A 22,682-nucleotide genomic window follows, 5' to 3' on the forward strand; every position below is an offset into this window, starting at 1 on the left:
ACACATGCCCAGTATCGGGTTTGCTGAGCAGACTGCTTTTTCACAACTCAGTTATGGAACTCAATCTCAAGGAGGCAGAGAGGGGGGCGGGGGGGGGGGGCTTTTGAAAGCCTAATTGAAAAAGGGGCGAATTGTCAATTAAGTGAGTGGGAAGAACTACTGGGCAGTGCTTCGTTCGCAACCAGCAGAGGAACTGACAGCATAATCTCTGCTCACAGAGAAACTATCAGAATGGAAGGAGAGAGAGCTGAACTCTGCCTTTATTGAGAATTATTTTCCTCTGAGCAGCTCATGCATGCCCCAAGGAGCTGTGGCTATCGGAATGGCCGGCTGTGCTCACATTCACACCACCACAAAATAATCATCCCCTGTTCTGATCATTCCCTTTCTCCCTGCCTGATTTATGTCTGATTTCACGTTCCAGCTTTCCTTTGCTTCTCCTCGTTTTCACTGGGTCCCAAGAATGAAAGTAGCGTGTTCTCAAGGGGCTGTCAGCAAGCCTAGCGCTTAGTTTAAATGGTAACACTAATTGGACAAGACACTGACCTCAGTTTAACTTACAGGACTGCAGGAGCAGCAAATGGACACCAAACCATTTACTTTCCCGCGCGTTTATATCAAATGAGACACCGCACAAAAATAGTTTCCAAAACGGAAGCCTTTCTAGGATTCTTTCGAAAGCCCAGGTTAAATATTGAACCCTGACTTAAAAGAGTTTTAAAGAAAGCGATCACCTTGAATAACTAACGCCGCCAACATAAACCGGACTCTGAATGAAAACGCAGACCGCAAACATCCAGATGACGTCTGCTGATTTTCCTTTTGCTCAATTTAATGTTGTTTGCAAAGAAAGATTCCAAAAACAGACCATGTGGAAAGTGACTAGAAATGGGGCAGCAAAAACGTGAGAGCAACGATTGAAATTATTGTCCATGTGCTTCCCTCACTCTGTGGCCATTTGTTAACCCATTCTCACGGCAGATGGTGAGGGCTGAAGTGTAATCTTCCATCTGCCCGCCTTTTTCCAGGTGCTGACTGACTGCAGAAGCTTTATCTCCGCCGGCTTCTTTCGCTCTCTCCTTTACCCTGCCCACCATTTGCTCCAAGTTTCTCACCTGAGGAAGGAGCTGCGCTTCGAAAGCTAGTGATTCTAAACAAACCTGTTGGACTTTAACCTGGTGTTTCTCACCAATGGCAGAGGGGCTGGCGGGAGGTATTTAATTGATGGGACCCAGTGAATAAGAATAGGTAGAGATGAGCATAAAATAAACACGAATGGTCTGATTTCAATGCCCACATTAATACTAATGGCTACATTTTAATGGTTGAGTCCAATCCGGGGAGTCAGTGTTCATCAACACAACACAAAACAACAACCTTTGCATTGACATAAAGTTGGAGCAAGACAAGATTTTAGGGGAAACGAGGAACCGCCAGGACCAAACGATGTGGAATTGTTACCAGGAAAATGAGTAAAAAGTGTATCTGTTTCGAACAGAACCTATCGCCCCATAACCGGCCAAGTTCATGTGGGCAGTTTAAAACCCAGGGGGCGGCACCGCGTCCCGGAGTGTACCCGCAAGGATCCCGGCTTCGGGTCTTTGGCACTTCAAACCGAAATGTAAGAGGACAGATTTACTTCTGATCCTTTCAAAAGATGTCCGTTAGAAAGAGCATCCAAAACATGTACTGAGCAGCCACGGTCTCCAACTTACGCTGCGTGTGTGTGTGTGAATGTAATCGATTCGTCCAGTCCTAGCCTGAAATGTTGATGCCAATCGTAACAAAGTGATGTTTCAGTTGGAGAAGTCGAAGTCCCTCTCACTGCATCCAGCCCCACCTCCCTGCACTAACTCACTCAGATACATCGATGTGCACTAATTACAGTTTAAAATGAGCTGCTCGGTGCTTTTCAAAGAGGACGACTGAAGTTGCGACCGTGGACCCCTTCCCCCCCTCCCTCCCATTCATATAATAACGTGTAAACACACCCCACCCACAGCGAAGGGAGCTACTCCAATCAGGCACTGCCGCTCTGGGAAGGGGAGGGCACACGCACACGTCCAACCTCTCAGCTGCCGGAGCAATGTGACGAGATATAAAAGTGCCTCTTGCTGCCTAGTTGAGGACTTTCCGTTCTGGGGCCAGTTCCAATGAGAAGGATGGGAAGGAGTGTGAAGAGCGACCCCTGATCCCAGGGAAAGAGAAACATGGGATGGATGTCAGTCTCCTCCCGGGAAACCAGTCGGCGGCACTGGAGGGAGCCATGGTAGACAGGGGCAGCCAGGAGACCTCCCTGGGCAAACTCCCCATGTCCAACAGAAGCAACCAGTCACTGAGCGAATTGAAGTATTTGGAGGTGGACGAGCAGGGGATCATTGGGGACGGCTCTGCCGCTGTCAGGATCACCATCTCCATCGTGTACTCGGTGGTGTGCGCTCTGGGCTTGGTCAGCAATGTCATGGTGCTGTACCTCATGAAGAGCAGGCAAGGCTGGAAGAAATCCTCCATTAACCTGTTCGTGACCAGCTTGGCAGCCACAGATTTTCAGTTCGTCTTGACCCTGCCGTTCTGGGCAGTGGACATTGCCCTGGACTTTAGCTGGCCCTTTGGCAAGGTCATGTGTAAGATAGTCTCCTCGGTCACCGTTATGAATATGTACGCCAGCGTCTTCTTCCTGACTGCCATGAGCATCGCCAGGTATTGGTCAGTAGCGTCCGCACTGAAGCCCAAGAGGCGATTTTCCGGCTGCTCCGCTAAGTGGATGAGCTTGCTGATCTGGGTGTCTGCTATCCTAGCCACCATCCCCCACGCCGTCTTCTCCACCACCACTACCTACTCCAACGAGGAGTTCTGCCTGCTGAAGTTCCCCGACCAGAACGGCTCTGGCGAGTTCTGGCTTGGCCTCTACCAGATTCAGAAGATGCTGCTGGGCTTTCTCATTCCTCTTGTCCTCATCACAGTGTGCTACCTGCTCCTCCTGCGGTATGTGACCAACAGGAAGGTATGCAGCTCCAGCACCAACAGGAGGTCCAAGGTGACCAAATCCGTCACCATTGTCGTCCTCTCCTTCTTCCTGTGCTGGCTCCCCAACCAGGCTTTGACCCTGTGGGGAGTCCTGCTCAAACTCAACGCCCTTCAATTCAGCTACGAGTACTACATCACGCAGTCCTACATCTTCCCCATTACCGTCTGCCTGGCTCACACCAACAGCTGCCTCAACCCTATTCTCTACTGCCTGATGAGGAGAGAGTTTAGGAAGGCGCTGAAGGACATGTTTTGGAGGATGACCTCCCCGACCATCATACATATGCGCCCGTTCACAGCCTCCAGCAAGCCAGAGCAGGATGCTCAGGGACGCGCCATAATTCCGGCGAAGCCAGTGCAGCCAGAGCTCCTGTACTGTCCCCCAGGGGTGGTGATGTGCAATGGGCGATATGACATCCTTCCCGCCAACTCTGGTGAACCGCGCTCCTGAGAGCTCTCTCCAGTGAGGCGCGTTCATTTACTCACCTTCCTCAAGTCATTCCCAAAGGATCATTGAGTCTGCCTCGGGTTAACTCGCAGTCGGTTCACACTCTTAAACAATGCTTCTCATTTTTGTTTTGCCCTCGTGGTTCTACTCTTGATGATCCAAGTGGCCGTGGGTTCATTGTTATTGCAGCTGAAACCGCAACAGCGACAATTCCTGAAGTGAAAAGTTTGCCTTAACGGTAAAATAAAATCTCTTTATCTGCAGCGGGCAGCAGGCTATCAGCGAATTAACAACAGAAACCAGTCAACAGTCATCACAAAACTAATAAGACTGTATAGTACCAGCAATCAGGTTGAGTCCAACAGCAGGGTTTAACAGCATCAAAACCCACGGCATTAGGTACTCGCGCTTTTGTTTAAAAAAATAGTTTGCACGTTGGAAACATTGATTTCACTTTGTTAAAAAAAGTTTGTGGAGGTTAAAAACTATGTTACGAAATATAATTAGCCCCCAAACTTCAATTGCATGTTTGTTTTCATTTATTCCGAACAGCAAATTAATTAATTTGATTCTGCATTTCGTATAGAATAACAATTGGCCATCGGGGGAAGCAGCAGCGACAGTAGTGTTCACAGCCTCACAGAATCCGGATCTGCACAGAATTGTTTTCAATTCTAAATGCAGTCTATGTGTCCACATGACAGTTTAATCTTCGGCGTACCTGTTCTACTTGCCTTTTGAGTCCAAGATACTGATTACTGTCGACCCCACCTTTAAAACCAATCATCTTTCGCATCCTACATGACAGACCTGTCATCTAAATCGCTCCAAACTGTGGAGCTCCTGACACAGATTTGGTTATGGTGCCAAATTCAATATTATTTGACAATAATATTCCGTAGAACCGACACAATAATTGCGGTTACTCCAGGGCACACTGAACATTAGATGCTGCATACTAAAACTGCTCTTCTACGGATAAGTTGTTTATTAGAAGTTAGCTTCTTTATTCTGAATCTGCATATAATGGTCCATGATAATACCATGGAATCCCTATAATGCACAAGGAGGCCATTCGGCCAATCGGGTCTGAAGGAGCATCCTATCTATACTGTTTCACGGATTCTGGAACAACTTTATAATAATTATATACTTCTTAATCAGACTGTAGTGTCAGTGCCGAAAGATTCAGGAGGTTATTACACAAGTATTCACCACTTCTTGCACTTATATTGTAAATTAAACAAATCATGAAACAAAATCATTTGAAAACATTAATTGTAATATACAATTGTTTATTAGAAAGAGGATTATAGTGTTAAATACTTCATTAATTTAGCATTGTTATACTACCTCTCATACTGTTGTAAAACAGTTTCAGATATGCATTGGTACATACTCAGTAGTAGTATCATTCAAGAGACAGGCTCACAATTTGACTGTGAAGGGCACTAGCTTCTCCAGGATGTACTCTTGCACAGTTTGGACTTCACACTGGATGGAGTAGAACTGTAGTCAAAAGTACCATTCTTCATTTGAAGTTAGGGGTCCTTGAATGTATTATATATCAAAATGAAATGTTTCGCAAGCTGCTTTATATTTATATTGCTATAACTAGTTCTTGGGTGCATGTTGATGATGTTAGTGGCAGCAAGCTGAAGTGAATAGTTCTTGGGTGCATGTTGATGATGTTTAGTGGCAGCAGGCTGAAGTTAATTTTAAAAATATGCTCATTGTTTCCATGCAACTTCCTAGCCACTTAAAAAAACGAAAACTGGGTTTAATGGATGCAGAAGAATAGATATTCCCTTCTGTACCATTCAATTTAAAAATAAATATTGCTTGTGAGTAACAGATATCTAAATGCTTGATGAAAATTTGCCTAGTGTGCAAATCCTAACTTCCACCCCATAGCTTTTTTCAATTCTTACTCTTTGTGATCCTGCACTTTAACTGCAGCCTAATGCCAGTGCTTAAAAGAATAACAGTAAGTTGCATTTATTTCGTACCTTTTAGTAAAACTACACAAGAGACAAGATCATGAGAATAAATGGACTCAGAACTTTATAAAGGAGATGTTAGCAAAGGTGAACAACTGATTGGTCAAAGGTATACATTTAAGGAGTGCTATAAAGGAAGAGAGGATAGAAAAGTTGGGAGGTTTAGTGAGGGAATTCCAGAGCTGATAGCTGTTATGATCCCTGTGGGGAAATCATTAACCAGCAAAGCAACATTTTATAATAATAATCTTTATTGTCACAAATAGGCTTACATTAACACTGCAATGAAGTTACTGTGAAAAGCCCCTAGTCGCCACATTCCGGCGAGAAATCAGAATGTTCAAATTACCGAACAGCACATCTTTCGGAACTTGTGGGAGGAAACCGGAGCGCCGGAGGAAACCCACGCAGACACAGGGAGAACGTGCAGACTCTGCACAGACAGTGACCCAAGCCGGCAATCGAACCTGAGACCGTGGTGCTGTGAAGCCATAGTGCTAGCCACTGTTCTACTGTGCTGCACATTTACTGAATGGTCCCCAAATTCCACTTTTGGATTCCACTTTTTGTAACCTTTACATTAATAGGAACCAGAACCAATGCAAATTACACATGAATTAACAGGCAAATTATATTCCAAATAAAAAAAGTAAACATCTCTTTAAGTAGTCAATACAACAGAACAATGTCTTGCACATTCACAAATATTCACATCACTTCCTGCATACATGTGGCACTATGTGGCTATACATTTCCACAATATACTGTTCTTTATTAACACAGGTTGGATTAAGATTCCTATCTGATGATAGTTTTCACTTTTGACTTTCATGGGTATAATTATTATCAGGAAGGTATAATTCTACGAAGCCTCTTTCCCATGGGTAATAACAGCCCTGACATTGTAACTTTCATGAGTTCCCTTTCAACCATGCAGCTAATGACACACTGGTTCATGTTTTGGTCACTTTGAGGAAACAGCCAGTTCTTTAGCTACTACTCACAAACATTTAGAGGTTTTAAGCCTTTTTAGCCAACTCGCACAGTAACCCCAAGAGCTCCTCAAGGCAGAAAAACTGACCTCCTCCTGCAAACGAGTTGTTTCTTCTCCTCCTCACAATAATTCTCTGTATTCCTTTTTCTGTCTCTGATTTTTTTTTTTGCATTTGCATCTATGCACTAAAAGTCTTCTGGTCCCAGCGTCTCTGCTCATAGCTATCTTTTTCTGCCTGCCAGCCACATGGCTTCTGGTCTTAATTTCCTCCCTGTTGATACTGCATCTAGGTCAAGTGTCAGTAGGTCACATGGACCGGTATTTTCTATCATCCAAGAAAATTGCAATTGATCCCTTTCTGATTGATGCAAAGTCTTAAAAGTCCTTTTCAAACATTGTCAAAACCAATGACAAATTTCCTGGACATTTTGAAGAAAGTAAAAATTTCCCTTATTGTGCTGCTGCCAGATCAAAGGTCATTACTAGGTCTAGCCTGATAAAGGTAATGCCATCAAAGATGGAGCGAGAACAATCTGAAATGCTCACGACAGTAGAAATACAGGGAGGCAGTGGCCAGGAGTTTCCATCCCCACACACTGCGGGGATTTTCCGACCCCACTGAAAGTCAACGGATTTTCCTCTGGCCCACTGCACATCCCACGGCAGAAAATACCAGCCTGTTCTTGAAGGATTGCAGGCAATTAGGGAGGTGGGGTAAAATACAAAAATGAAAACTTAAAATCTGAGCTGTTGCTGGACTGAAAGTCACTGCAGGTGAACAACCAAAGGGGTGGATGGGGCAAGGTGGGAGTTGGGGTACAGGCAGCAGAGGTTTGAATGAGTTCCAGTTTACAGAAAGTAAAAGATGGGAAACTGGTCTGGGGGGGGGGCATAAAAGGCTGTCAAACTGACAGAAATAAATCATTTTACTCATAAAGAAATGTAATTTTGTGCAGGTCAAAAACAAGCAGTTTAATCAGATGTGAGAATGAAGATATTTCTCACTTTAATGCAGATACAGCACCAGCACCTTTTTTAACATTAAGGACATGCAGAAGAGAACATTCAAACGGAAGAGTTTTTTTTTAGGCTATCATAATTCATCTCAGTACCTTTAGAATAATCTTTACTGACTTCACATCACTATCCAGGGTTTCTTACTGAAAGTATGCTCATGGATATATTATGTGAAGACAGGTGTATTCATCTTCATTGCAGGTCAGAGACTGGGAATTATGTGGAGAGTAACCCATCTCCCAATTCCCCAAAGCCTGTCAAGCACAAGTCAGGAGTGTAATGGAACACTCTCCACTTGCCTGGATGAGTACAGCTCCAACAACACTCATCCAGGACATAAGAGCCTGCTCGACTGGTACCCCATTCACAAACATTAACTCCTTACACACCAACGCACAGTAGCAGCAGTATGTACCATCTACAAGATGCACTGCAGGAATTCACTAAGGCTCCTTAGACAGCACCTACCCAACCCATGACTACCACTATCTAGAATTACAAGAGCAGCAAATGCAGGAGAACACCACCACCAGGAGGTTCCCTTCCAAGCCACACACAATCCTGATTTGTATCTATGATCATTATTCTTCCAATGTCATTAGGTCAACATCCTGGAACTCTCTCCCTAACAGCACTGTGGGTGTTCCTGCACTACATCGACTGCAGTGGTTCAAGAAGGTAGCACATCATCAGCACCTCAAAGGCAATTAGGAATGGGCAATAAATGCTGACCTAGCCAGCAACACACACATCCCATGATGAATAAAACAATGAGGTAACCAGTCACATTCACTGTTCATATTAACATGAAAAAACATTTGTTTGATATACCATAGGTTAGTAAGTACCCAAGAATCTATACTGGGGCTTCAAGAGAATGGAGAAGACACTTATTTTCTACAAAACAATTTGAGGCACACTTGGAGGTCAATATTAACTTGTCATTTTAGAAATCTATGGGATCAGGTGCAATGCTAGGTTTACACCTTTGAATGTAAATGTAATGTAACATATTGTGGGGTGTAAAACAGGCAGTGCAACCTAATTCCGTTGGTTTCCTGAATAGCAAGTTTGTAAAATTAACACATCCTACAAGTGCCCTGGTGCTATCATCAACCAAAAAGTGAAAGAAAATGAATATATACCGCACATCAGTGTGTTTCTAAGTCTATACCATAAAGTTTGCAAAGAGATGTGGTAATCATTGTTTTTTACATTTTGTATTAAGAAATAGATTAACATCTGAAGGGTGAAAGTCAAGCATTTAGTCAATGACATTTTGTTGTTATTGTGGCACTGGCCATCCTTTATGTAAGCAAAACATGTATAGCAAAAGAAGATTTTATAAAAAAAAACTTTTATTACCTTGCAGATCTTATGGTATTCAGTCTCAAATGAGTGACACTATACTGATCTTTATGCATGATTCTCCCTGATTTACATTTAACCACCTGATGAGACTAGCATGCTGATGTATTGAATAGCCTGTGCATTTATTGATACTGCCCAAAAAGCAGCTAATGCTTCAGTGGTTTGTGAATCTCAAGATTCAAAAAATAAGTCTGTGATGCAACTGAGACCACAGGAATCTGTCCCCCACCACAACTTTCTGGCTGACGTAGACATTAATAATGGTGAGAATTGATGATACACCATTGTTTTCTTCACCAAAATCCAGGCCCTGGTTTATACCAGGTTGAGTTATCTCATCCTAATATACATATGGGTCCCTCTTAGAAGATGTAACATCATTACACTAAGCAGTGTGAAACCCTAATATCTGTCATAGCAAATAAATTGTGTGGCTGGAGTTTTGTTTGAGACGTTCATTATAGTTTGATGTCAGACTCTCAGAAGACTACCAACTCTTCTCACATGTACAAAACGTTTATGGTTATATGTAAAAGCCATGTATAATGTAAACTTATTTACAATAAATGTTTCCCCATTAGTGCAGAATGTCTGTGTTTTTGCACCAGTAAGATAAATATCTACATCAAAAAATTTCCAATAACAAAATGAAGAGAAACAAAATCAGGTTATTTCTGACTTTTCTAAGCTCATAGATCTCAGGTGTAGGTCACAAGAAGATAAGAACTAGGAGCAGGAGTAGGCCATCTGGCCCTTTGAGCCTGCTCCACCATTCAATGAGATCACGGCTGATCTTTTGTGGACTCAGCTCCACTTTCCAGCCCGAGCACTATAACCCTTAATCCATTTATTCTTCAAAAAACTATCTATCTTTACCTTAAAAACATTTAATGAAGGAGCCTCAACTGCTTCACTAAGCAAGGAATTCCATAGATTCACAACCCTTTGGGTGAAGAAGTTCCTCCTAAACTCAGTCCTAAATTTACTTCCCCTTATTTTGAGGCTATGCCTCCTAGTTCTGCTTTCACCCGCCAGTGGAAACAACCTGCCTGCGTCTATCCTATCTATTCCCTTCATAATTTTATATGTTTCTAGAAGATCCCCCCTCATCCTTCTAAATTCCAATGAGTACAGTCCCAGTCTACTCAACCTCTCCTCGTAATCCAACCCCTTCAGATCTGGGATTAACCTAGTGAATCTCCTCTGCACACCCTCCAGTGCTACCACGTCCTTCTCAGGTAAGGAGACCAAAACTGAACACAATACTCCAGGTGTGGCCTCACTAACACCTTATACAATTGCAGCATAACCTCCCTAGTCTTAAACTCCATCCCTCTAGCAATGAAGGACACAATTCCATTTGCCTTCTTAATCACCTGTAGCACCTGTAAACCAGCTTTCTGTGACTCATGCAGTAGCACACCCAGGTCTCTCTGCATAGCAGCATGTTTTAATATTTTATCATTTAAATAATAATCCCTTTTGCTGTTATTCCTACCAAAATGGATAACCTCACATTTGTCAACATTGCATTCCATCTGCCAGACCCTAGCCCATTCACTTAACCTATCCAAATCCCTCTGCAGACTTCCGGTATCCTCTGCACTTTTTGCTTTACCACTCATCTTAGTGTCGTCTGCAAACTTGGACACATTGCCCTTGGTCCCCAACTCCAAATCATCTCTGTAAATTGTGAACAATTGTGGGCCCAACACTGATCCCTGAGGGACACCACTAGCTACTGATTGCCAACCAGAGAAACACCCATTAATCCCCACTCTTTGCTTTCTATTAATTAATCAATCCTCTATCCATGCTACTACGTTACCCTTAATGCCATGCATCTTTATCTTATGCAGCAACCTTTTGTGTGGCACCTTGTCAAAGGCCTTCTGGAAATCCAGATATATCACATCCATTGGCTCCCCGTTATCTACCGCGCTGGTAATGTCCTCAAAAAATTCCACTAAATTATTTAGGCACAAGATCAGTGGCTGTATTCTTATTTCTGACTCAGAAAGCTGTAGATTTAAGACCCACATAATGTAGGCTGATAATTAATTGCTGTACTGAGGCATTGCTACCTAATTGCCTTTTGAATGAGAAATTAAAGCAAGGCCCAGATAATCCTTGCAGATGGACATAGAGTATTCCACGGTATTATTTGAAGAAGGGTAGGACAATAACTCCAGTAGTCTGATTAATATTTACTCGTCAACTGATAGCACCAGAAAAAAGATTAATTGGTTATCTTTGTAATTAATGTTTGTGTGCCTTGAGGCACTTATGCTAAATTAATAACAGCTGTTAATGTCAAAAATGCTCCATCGGCTGTGAAAAGATTTGATGCAATCTAAGGACATGAAAGATGCCAAGTAAATGTATTTTCTTTCTTTCCTGGCTTTGTAAGAATGTTGAGCAAGAGCTCCACGAGTGTTCAATTTGGGTATTCACACTGTACTGAGTGAACTCAGTCCAGAGACTGCAAAAAACAACCAGAAGAAGAATAGTGTTATTGATTGAATCCTTTAATACATATCTTAAAATACTGCTTGACATCCTGGTCATATCTAAAATATTTGCTTTTGTAAATTATTTAAATGTAAATAAAATGGATTAGTTGTTTTAGTCTCTACAAATTTGGTTTAGTCTGTCATGTTTCTTCATCATCCAAAATACAGAATATGTATCAATAACTACTATGTAAATTCCAACAAATAATGCATCTTTATCCACTGTAACTTTAATTCCTGGCAGCCATCATTCCTCACATGGACCAGCTACACTTTATTCCAACCACTCTGCTGGAGAGTTTGGTGCTGATCAGTGAGGTGGTGTAAAGCCAAGGCACATGGTATGTTGACATGGACCCATTTTAGTGCTGTGATTGAATTTCTATCAAGTTAGCCACAATCTCCCTGAAAAAAGGCATCCTTCTAATGCCTTGTGATATGAACCAAAGTGAAAACCTAACTATCTGTCTAGCTGGACCCATCAAAGTGACAATGCCTGTGCTTGTGTATGGTCTGCATGAAAATTATGAAAGTGCATGCTCAGAACGAATCAACTTTACTGAGGATTCATTGTTTAGTAGATTCAATGCCTGAAGCTGTAATGGTGAAGGTGGAGAGAAAATATATGAATTAGTCTTGGCAAGGTAAGAATGTTGCAACTTTTGGAGATCATCATATTTCACTCATATCTGAACTTAAGTTAACATTGTTGAATGTTGTATGACGTGTGGGTTGCTGATATTTAATTCTGCCATATGGTAGCTGAAAGCTTCCAGTCTCCCCATCTTTGATGATCAAGCCAATCACGTGTTTCCAGCTCTTCAGCTGTCAACTGTGGACATCATCTTTCGTTCTCTCCCTCTCCTTTGTGTTCTGTGCTTTTGTGCAACGGGGGATGAACACACCTCTGAGTAATGCTCACCCAGTGACTCCAGTCATGGCATCATTAAGATAACCATTTGTAAATCATGCCAGAAACCGGTTGACATTAAATATTCAGTGTATTCTTATTGATGCAGTCTTATGTAAAGTTCAAGTTTATAGGCATATAATCCTCAACACCAAGATTATTATTAATTGGAAGCCCTGCATATTCTGCTTGTTGTGTGAAGCAGATCTTAAGTGGTCACAGCTGCAAGATTCACAACAAACTGTTGATCCTACAGATATAATTTGTTATGCCAAAGAATGGGGCTTCTACCAAATGTTTGGATTACTTAGTTTGTTGGTGCTGAATAGCAGCAGGAGGTTTGCATTGTCTGTCATTTTCGTTGGATGGATGGTGGAACATTTACAGCCTGCATCTTTCAACAGCTCAAATTGAGCGCATAAGCATATATTGCAAATATCTATGGGCAGAAGTATAGAATAGATAAACAACTGGCTCACAAGTCAACTGACATTGTTCTATCTGGCAAATATTTTGCGGCTGGCACTGATACGCACTTTCCAGAACCAGCTTCTAGGAGATTTTAACAACCATCAGTAAATATGCAAGATTGTGAGATATCGTTCTGATCATAAAGACAATCAAACGTAAACGTCAAAATCTGTATCTATCGACCAGTGACTTCATGCATATCATGGGCACGGTAGCACAGTGATTAGTACTGTTGCTTCACAGCTGCAGGGACCCGGATTTGATTCCCGGTTTGGGTCACGTCTGTGCAGAGTCTGCACGTTCTCCTTGTGTCTGCGTGGATTTCATCCCCCCCCCCCCCCCCCCCCACCCCCCCCACCCCCCCAACAAGTCCCGGAAGACGTGCTTGTTAGGTGAATTGAACATTCTGAATTCTCCCTCAGTGTGCCCGAACAGGCGCCGGAGTGTGGCAACTAAGGGATTTTCACAGTAACTTCATTGCAGTGTTAATGTAAGCCTACTTGTGGCAATAAATATTATTATTATTAATGCATTTAGTGAGGGTGAACATTTCTGCAGGTAGAGAAACAAAAACAATAGAGACTGCAGACCTATATCCCGCTCGAAAAACCTGCCAATAGATTACTTGCATAGGAAAGTAGTATTTCAATGGTCGAGTTTGCTCAGTCGACAACAGTCTTACCTCACAGTCAGTAAACCATCGAGCTGCATGCCCCGATTAGGATAGTATTTTAGTACAATAGTAAAGGTTTACTGCACCATCAAAAGCAAATATTTTTTGGTTGAGAGGTTAAACCAAAGTCTTGTCAGATGGATGTAAAAGATCCCATGTCACAATTTAAAAAACAGCATTGCCTTATTCACCTTGGCTGAATTCAGAGCTGCTGTCATTTAGTAATAGTGCACAGTAAATGCAGCATTTACTCAAACAGCAGCCATCATTCTGCCCACTGTGCCTGAAAGAGCAATCCAGTTAGCCCCATCCCCATGTCTTTTCCCTGCAAGATTTTCCTTTTCAAGGATATGTCTAATTCCCATTTGAAAGTTACCATTAAATCTGATTCCACTACTCTGTCAGGTAATGAATTCTAGATCATAAATGATTGAGTAAAAAGTGTCTTCCCATCTTCCCTTTAGGTCTTTTGTCAGTCCCCTTAAATTTGTGTCATTTGGTTACTGACTCCCCTACCACTGGAAACAGTTTCTCCTCATTTTGTCCATCAAAACCATTCGCAACTCTTTCCACTTTTACCAAACTCCTCTTAACCTGCTCTGTGCTGGTCTAATTTGGTCTCCCAGCAGCTCGAAACAACCCTTGACAGAGACCTGCCTAGCAGCTACACCAACAAGTAAGTGTCCAGTCAACGCATGCTACAAGATAGGCGCTCCTAACCCTTAGTCCATACCAGCTGGAAGCCTGCAGTCTCAGGATCGAACGAGAGGCCATTGCTCCCTGACCCAGTGGGTTCCTTTTCCAAAGGGACCCTGCCAAGAAGACCGAATTGAAATTGGGGACTCTACTTTATAGACTCCAAGGGCTTCGCGCCCTTTTGGGCGGTCCCCGTACCTGGTTCTAATTGATTGGACCATGTTCCCAATCGCTTTTTCCCACAGCTCGAATTGTATCTCCCCACCCAGCTCCTATTCCCACTCCCTCTTCACCTGTCTGCTAGGAGCCCCTTCCCACTCCATCAACTCCTTTTATATCTCCAAGACCCTCCCCTCTCCAACCTCTGTTTTCAACATCACGTTATGTTGTAACCCCCTCAGAGGGAGGCGAAGGAAGCCAGGAATCGGCCTCTGGACGAAATCCTGTACCTGCAGGTACCGAAAACCGTTCCCGCCTGGCAAGTCAAACTCCTTCTCTAATGCCTTCAAGGTGGGGAAACCCTCCTGAATCAATAGGTCCCCAAATTTCTCAATCCCTATCTGCCGCCATCCCTTATAGCCTCCATCCAGCCCCCCCGCCCCCCAGGGGCAAACCGGTGATTGTTCAAATCGGTGACCACACTGACGCCCCCTCCAATCTCATGTGTTGCCTCCATTGCCCCCTCACCCTATGGGCTGCCACCACCACAGGGCAGGTAGAGTACCAAGCCGACGAGAACGGCAGGGGCGCCATCAGTAAGGCCTCCAACCCGTACCCTTACAGGATGCCGCTTCCACTCACTCCCACACTGACTCCTCCCCCACTACCGACTTCCTGACCATCGATATATTGGCCGCCCAGCAATACTTAATAAAGCTTGGGAGTGCCAAGCCCTCCCCTCCGCGACTCCGTTCCAGGAGTGCCCTCTTTACTCTCGGAGTTTTATCCACCCACACAAAATCCAATATCGTGCTCATTTTCCTGAAAAAAAGCCTTTGGGTTAAAAATCGGAAGACATTGAAAAAAGAACAGTCTCGGAAGGACCGTGATCTTTACCTTCTGGACCCTCCCCGCCAGCGTTGGCGGGAGCATGTCCCATCTGCAGAAATCCCTTTTCATTTGATCCACCGCTTTGCCCAGATTTAACTTATGAAGCTGCCCCAAATTCTTAGCCACTTGAAACCCCAGATATCTAAAACGCCTCTCAACCACTCTGAACGGCAACTCCCTCAGTCTGCTTTCCTGCCCCCGTGCCTGGATCACGAACATCTCGCTCTTTCCCATATTTAACTTGTAATCTAAAAATCGCCCAAATTCTCCTAGTATCTCCTTGATTTCGGCCATCCCCCCCACCGGGTCTGTGACATAGAGCAACAAATCGTCCGCATATAGAGTGACTCTGTGCTCCACACCCCCCTTCATTATCCCCCGCCAGGCATTTGATGATCTAAGGGCCATTGCCAAGGGCTCTATGGCCAGGGCAAACAGTAATGGGGAGAGCGGACATCCCTGTCTTGTCCTACTGTAGAGACTAAAATATTCTGACCGGACTCGGTTGGTTCTTACATTTGCCACCGGAGCCTGATATAATAGCCGGACCCAATCCACAAATCCGTGTCTGACCCAAACCTGCCTAAAATGTCCCATCGGTACTTCCACTCCACCCGGTCGAAAGCCTTCTCCGCGTCCATGGCTACTACCACCTCAACATTGCGCCCCTCCCTCCGCTGGCATCATTATAACATTAAGAAGCCGTCTAATATTGGACATCAGGTGCCTGCCCTTCACAAATCCCGTGTGATCTTCCCCGATTACCTCTGGGATGCAATCTCTATTCGAGTGGCCAAGATCTTTGCCAGCAATTTAGCATCAACGTTCAACAGGGAAATTGGCCTGTACGGTCCACAGTTCTCCGAGTCCTTATCTTGCTTCAGGAAGAGAGAACTTGATGTCTGTGATAACGTTGGGGGGAGTACTCCCTGCTCCCGAGACTCATTAAAAGCCTTAACCAGGAGTGGCCTCAGTAACCCAGAGAACGTTTTATAAAATTCCACTGGGAATCCGGCAGGTCCCGGGGCCTTACTCGATTGCATTGCCCCCAATCCGTCCATCACCTCTCCGATCCAAATTAGGCCTCCCAGGTCTTCCACCAGCTCCTCATTTATTTTCGCCAACTCTAGCCTCTCTGGGAATTGATTCATACCCTCCTCCCCGGCTGGGGGTTCCGACTGATATAATCGACTATAAAATTCATGAAACACGCCATTAACTACCGCCAAGTCTATCACTACCTTCCCTCTCATATCCTTTATTTTCCCTATTTCTCTCGCCGCCTCTTGCTTCCTCAGCTGATGTGCCATCATCCTGCTAGCTTTCTCCCCATATTCATATATTGCCCCTTTTGCCCTCCTCAGCTGTCCCTCAGCCTTATCTGTGGAAAGGAGCCCAAATTCCATTTGGAGTCTCTGACGCTCCCTCAGAAGCTCCTCATTCGGAGACTCCGCTTACCTCCTGCCCACCTGTAAGATTTCTCCTACTAATCTGTCCAGCACCGCCCGCTCAGTTTTCTCCCGATGGGCTCGAATTGAAATAAATTCCCCTCTGATAACTGCCTTCAATGCCTCCCAAACCACTCCAGTCGCAGTCTCTCCCGTATCATTGATTTTTATGTACCCCTGGATGGCCTCCCTCACTCGCTCACAAATCTTATCGTCAGCTTGCAGCCCGGCATCTAATCTCCACTGTGGGCGCTGAGACTTTCCCGTGATTGCCTCAAAATAAGTGGAAGTAGATTTAGGACTGAGCTTAGGAGGAACTTCTTCATCCAAAGGGTTGTGAATCTATGGAATTCTTTGCCCAGTGAAGCAGTTGAGGCTCCTTCATTTAAGATAAAGATAGATTGTTTTTTGAAGAATAAAGGGATTAAGGGTTATGGTGTTCAGGCCGGAAAGTGGAGCCGAGTCCAAAAAAAGGATCAGCCATGATCTCATTGAATGGTGGAGCAGGCTCAAGGGGCCAAATGGCCGACTCCTGCTCCTAGTTCTTATGTTCTTATGTTCCTATTTCGCTGACCTAGAACTCAACCTGTCCCGTCTCAGATCCAGGACTGTGTTGAAGTCATCCCCCATAACCAGCTGGTGCGAGTCCAGGTCAGGGATCTTTCCCAGCACCTTCCTAACAAACGCAACATCATCCCAGTTCGGGGCGTATATATTTATCAGCACAACTGCCATTCCCTCCAGCTTCCCACTGACCATAGTAAATCTATGGTCTGCCCCCCGGGTCTGCCTCTATCCTCCCCACCTAAAATGCGACCCTCTTGTTAATCAGGATGGCCACCCCCCTTCTTTTAAAGTCCAGTCCCGAATGATACACCTGTCCAACCCATCCTTCTTCAATCTGAATTGGTCTCCCAGCTTCAAGTGTGTCTCTTGTAGCTTGGCCACATCCGCTTTTAACAGCCTCAGGTGTGCGAACACACGGGCCCTTTTGACCATCCCTTTCAGTCCACGAACATTTCACGCAACCAGGTCGGGGGGGGGGGGGGGGGGGGGGGGGGGGGCTCTCGCCCTCCTCCCCTGTCGATCAGCCATGACCTTTCCTAGGCCAGCTTTTAGCCCATGCCCTGCACATGCCTTGCCTCATTTTTTTTAAAAACAAATTTATGAACTTAACTTGTCACCTGTAAAATTGTGCACGTAAGCGACTATTTCTCTCTGTTTCTACACACCCTTTTTAAAAATGTAGTATTTGAAGAGGAACCGTAGACTTTATGACAAGGAAAGTGAGGTGATTGACTGATAAATGTAGATGGCGGTCGGTTGAGAGTTTGGGGAAATGTCTTACTTTGCTTCACGGAGGTTCTCTGACACCCGAGGGATGAGAAGAAAAAGAGGATGAAAAGTCAGGAGTTGAACAAAGCACCTGTTAGTATTAGAAAATGTGCAACCCTGGGAATCCGCAAGAAAGAAATAATGGGTGGGATTTCCCCCAGTACACAAAGTGCGTGACAAGTGGCAGCTATGGGCAGCACGGTGGCGCAGTGGGTTAGCCCTGTTGCCTCACGGCGCCGAGGTCCCAGGTTCAAACCAGGCTCTGGGTCACTGTCCATGCGGAGTTTGCGCATTCTCCCCGTGTTTGCGTGGTTTTCACCCCCACAACCCAAAAATGTGCACAGTAGGTGGATTGGCCATGCTAAATAGCCCCTTTATTGGAAAAAAATAATTGGGTACACTAAATTTAGAAAACAAAACAAGTGGCAGCTATGGTAGGTTCGTGTACTGTATCGCATGCTCCCTGCCGCATTAACTATACACACTTGGAAACATAGCAGGTCGCTGATTCATCTGCCCCATCATCAGCTCGCCACTTCCTCACTGGGCACTATATTTAAAGTGCAACTGTGCATAGACTTCTCAATGTAAGCAGCCCAGAACTGCTCCACTGAAGACTGAAGGCATGGCCCCATGTAATCCAAGAAGATGGAAGCCCCCAAATTCAGTGACACCTCACTAAAGCACCTGCTGGGCACAGTTGAGGCCCACCACCATGTCCTCTACCTTGGCTCTGGGTACATGAGGTGCAGCAAGATGACCATCCTGACTTGGGAGGTGGTGGCAGCAGTGGCCAGTACCAACATGGGACAGAAGAGGTCAGCCATCCAGTGCAGGAAGATGATGAATGATCGCCTCCGTGCTACCAGCGTAACTCAACCATCTCATCACTCTTAACTTGCCCACTTGTAAGCCCATCACACATTCACTGTAATTCACACATTGCCAGCTCAAGGGACATCACCACACACATCTTCACATCTACATCTAACCTCATATCCTGTGGGACTTACGTCCTCATCCCGTTCATGGCTCCACTCACCACCCACAAATGGTAGGCATCCTTGACATCTACCCTGGCATGCACCTTGCTTACAGCATCCCCGCATGTCTCTATGCAGGACAAACTCACACACAATTACAGCACAAGATCCGAGGCCAGGCATGGGGTGCCAGAAATCAAAGTCCTCTCTCAGTTTAGAAACCAAGCTTAGAGCTGGCCAGAGAGGTCATCAAATGTGCTTGTGCCAACAATGAGGTGGGAGGCACACTCCCAACTGAGAATCCTGTACCAGCTCATCCCTCAGACCACCATATTATGTGGACATTGTCCTGTTTTAAAGTCGGTTGCCATGTATTAATTATCTATTCTCTCTTTCATAGGCAGCTCTGGAAAGCTCCCAAGAGGACTCACATGCTAGACTCTCATCTTCAGTTCCGATAATAATTCAGGTGAGGAACCAGAGGACAACATAGCAGAAGAGCCATCACAGCCCTCACATACACCCTCCACCAGTGCAGAAATAATAATAATAATCTTAATAATAATCTTTATTATTGTCACAAGGCTTACATTAACAGTACAATGAAGTTACTGTGAAAATCCCCTAGTCGCCACACTATGGCGCCTGTTCGGGTACACAGAGGGAGAATTCAGAATGTCCAATTCACCTCGCAAGCACATCTTTCGGGCTAAGGTAAGGACACCAGAAGTGACTGGCACGGAGGACTGGTGATTCTGCAGAATTCGCGTGACGTGATGAGTCTCCAGATTGCAACAGACGATTTTGTGTCAATGCCCTGTGGTCAACACTGGTAGGATGGCGGCCTTCACGGCCGTTCCTCCTCAAGGAGTCAGCAGAGGCTCCCGGACACCCACAGGGAGGAGGACCAGCAGTTGGACAACCCGAGGGTAGCCATCCAACTCTCGTAAAATCAGAGCAGCGAACATCATCAGCTGTCTTATTTGAGAGGCAACTAAGGCTTCTCTTCTATGAATCGTCCAACTCCAACTTTCTAAGAGGCTTCTGAAGCTTGTCCTATTGTCCAATTGCTCTGGAGTTCATTATTACTCTAGGGAATTTCCACATTGCGGACAAGTGGTTAAAACAAGGAGATTGATTAATGACTTTTTGCTAAATTAGTCATGCCATGAGTGGGCATTATTGCTTCATTTTCCTGATTCCCTGCATTGTCATTGAAAGGCTGCTAACATGTCTCAGCTGTGCCTCTCTCCTCATTTGGGACCTACAGTTGGGTTCCCCTCTAATCGCCGCCACTCCCCCTCACCCAGTGCAGGCTGTTGCCCTCCAATCCTCGGCAGAGCCCTCACCAGCAGAACATCTCCTCATTTTCATTGAGCACTGAGCCATTACTGCAGGTTGGAAGAACTCTCACTGTTAGACCAGGCCAGCTTGCACCCTTCTTCTGTGACTGTGAAAACCCCTTTCATCATCATGTTCAGGTTTCGCTCCCTCACAAACCTCTCAATCCTCCCCCTGTATTCCTTGATCCCAGTGTGTTTAGGGTACATTTCCATTTGTCAGCCCCTGAACATTTTAAAATGGATATACCTATGGCCCATTTGTACCTCACCCCTCCCATCTTGAAGCTTCTTGCGCAGTTTAATATACTCCCACCACACCTCGGATTCTCCCAAATTTGTTTTGCCCATCAGAAGGCTGAAGATGCCCCTCCTGACTGAGCGTGCCAGTTACAGCCCATTATGATGCTTTAGACCCCATGAGTCAAGGCATATGATGCACTGAGAACACCCTGCTCAGAACGCAGTAGGCATGATTGAGACTGGGCTGATATGTTCTCCATCTTCCTGGACTGGGGCAAGGTCAATCTTTGCAAGCTCAATGATGTAAACTGAAGCGCTTCTTCACTCAGCGCCCCTCCAATCTGGTCCCGTGTGGCATATGTCAGTCTGTAACATTCCCTCGCCCCATCATGGTACTGAGGATGCTAACTCCCCTAACCCTACCCTCTCTGCCCCCTCGCTCCCCCGTCATGTGACTTTAGCTACTTCTCCTGCCTAAGACCAATTGCCCCCCTCCCCCCTTCTTCAGTACAGCCCTAGTCCTGCAGAACATTAAAAGCTCCTGTCTTACCACTGGTCTGGTAGGTAGAGACTTGTCTGTGACAGCCCCCTGAAAATGATGTGGTAGTACCTGCGAAGCCTCTGCTAATGACCATGAGCATTGCACAATGCAAGCTAAAGTTACGACCGAAGAGCAAGTTGTCAGGTCCACGATCCTTTTGTACCATTGTGAAAATATTCATTTTCCCCCCCAGAAATATATGCACATATTTAATTAGTTAAATTTGTAGCTTTCATTTAAAGAAAAGCAAAATAATGAAATTCAATTATATTTATCACTGGGAAAGTATTAATGGAAATATAGTTGCACCCATAAAGTAATATTAATTGAACATTATGGTGGAATAAATGGATATTGTGTGCATACATTTATTTTCAAACTACTGAATATGTAAACAATACTATTCCAACATACTTCCAATAATTGCGCACTCTGGTCTCAAATAAAATACATGAAGTTTCATGTTTCTTAAGACATATTCACTACATTCTACTTACATCACCTTCAATTTACATAGGTAAAAGTCCACTTATGCTGTATTAACAGTACACTGCTTAATCGGCACTTGCAACAGATGGTGACCTTGACATTGACCGAGTACGCAAGCGAGAACGAGATCTTGGCCTCTCCAATAATGCAAGTGATTTGGATAGTGAAGGCGAACGGGCCTTTTGTTGCCTAGCAGGGACACGACATCCACTGCGAGAGTGCGATTTACTGCGGCTTCTACTCTTTGAACCACTGTAGGATTTGCAGCTCCTGAAGTGAGACCAACTATGAGATCTGGATAACGTATGGCTCCATGAACGCAATCTGCTACAAGACCTATGTTTAGGCTGTTCAATCAGTCTGATCTTTCTTCCATTTATTTCTGTGCCAGAGAGTTGATCAACAGCATTCTTCCAATCACTATACGAGGCAAACTCAACCACCTCTTCATTCATTTTGTGCCTGTGTGCATCCGCAAAGGTAACTTCTCCAGCCTGTCTCATGAAATCTTTCAGATCTTGCCAACTAACTCTCAAAGTCAAATTCTCAACAATCAGTCGGTTCTCTGTACGAACTAGAGGTCCATTCCTTCCCTCACTCCGTGGACGGCGAGGGCTAAAGCGACCTTCATATCGTCCTCCTCCACGACCCCTTCCAGGCCATGCTCTGGCATTTCAACTGTAACTCTCTCGCTCCACAATTCTTTCCCATCCAATTCATAAACGGCATCATCTGCATCCCTGTGATCTTCAAATTCTACAAATCCAAATCCATTCTTCAAATCAATTTCCTTTATTCGCTCATATCCTTGAAAGAAGTTTTCCACATCCCTTTCTCTGCCATGAGGGCTCAGTCGACCAATGAACGCACGAGAGCTCATTTTGCCCACTCCAACCCTCGGCCTCCACTGGCGTAGGTGGAAAATCAAAAAAATTCATTGTAATTGTGCGCCAACATGCCCGGATGATCCAGCATGGGTGGATGATTTCAGCCAGGAGTCCTTACAATATATTGAAATTACATAGCTGGCACGCTGGCAGGAATGCGGCCCAACATTGACGGCTGGAGTGTGTTTTTTAAATTCACCTATATGTTTTAGAATTCCCTTTATACCAAAGAACCTTAAGGGCCGA

At 44.7% G+C, this 22,682-nt stretch overlaps 1 protein-coding gene and 1 pseudogene across 1 annotated transcript; one reads left to right on the plus strand and one right to left on the minus strand.

The window, feature by feature from the left end:
* Positions 1-2,137: 2,137 nt before the first annotated feature.
* Positions 2,138-4,857, plus strand: rxfp3 (relaxin family peptide receptor 3). The gene has a single exon (XM_038790611.1). It carries the CDS (start codon positions 2,216-2,218, stop codon positions 3,476-3,478), a length of 1,263 nt encoding a protein of 420 aa, XP_038646539.1. The 5' UTR covers positions 2,138-2,215; the 3' UTR covers positions 3,479-4,857.
* A 16,746-nt stretch (positions 4,858-21,603) lies between these two features.
* LOC119963701 lies at positions 21,604-22,429 on the minus strand (annotated as a pseudogene).
* Between the last annotated feature and the right edge of the window lie 253 nt (positions 22,430-22,682).

Source organism: Scyliorhinus canicula, chromosome 3, assembly GCF_902713615.1.
Source record: "Scyliorhinus canicula chromosome 3, sScyCan1.1, whole genome shotgun sequence".
Taxonomy (NCBI): Eukaryota; Metazoa; Chordata; class Chondrichthyes; order Carcharhiniformes; family Scyliorhinidae; genus Scyliorhinus; species Scyliorhinus canicula.

What these genes read in the sequence shown, in the direction of transcription:
- rxfp3 (XM_038790611.1), top strand. Translation starts at nt 2,216, where the DNA reads ATGGATGTCAGTCTCCTCCCGGGAAACCAGTCGGCGGCACTGGAGGGA.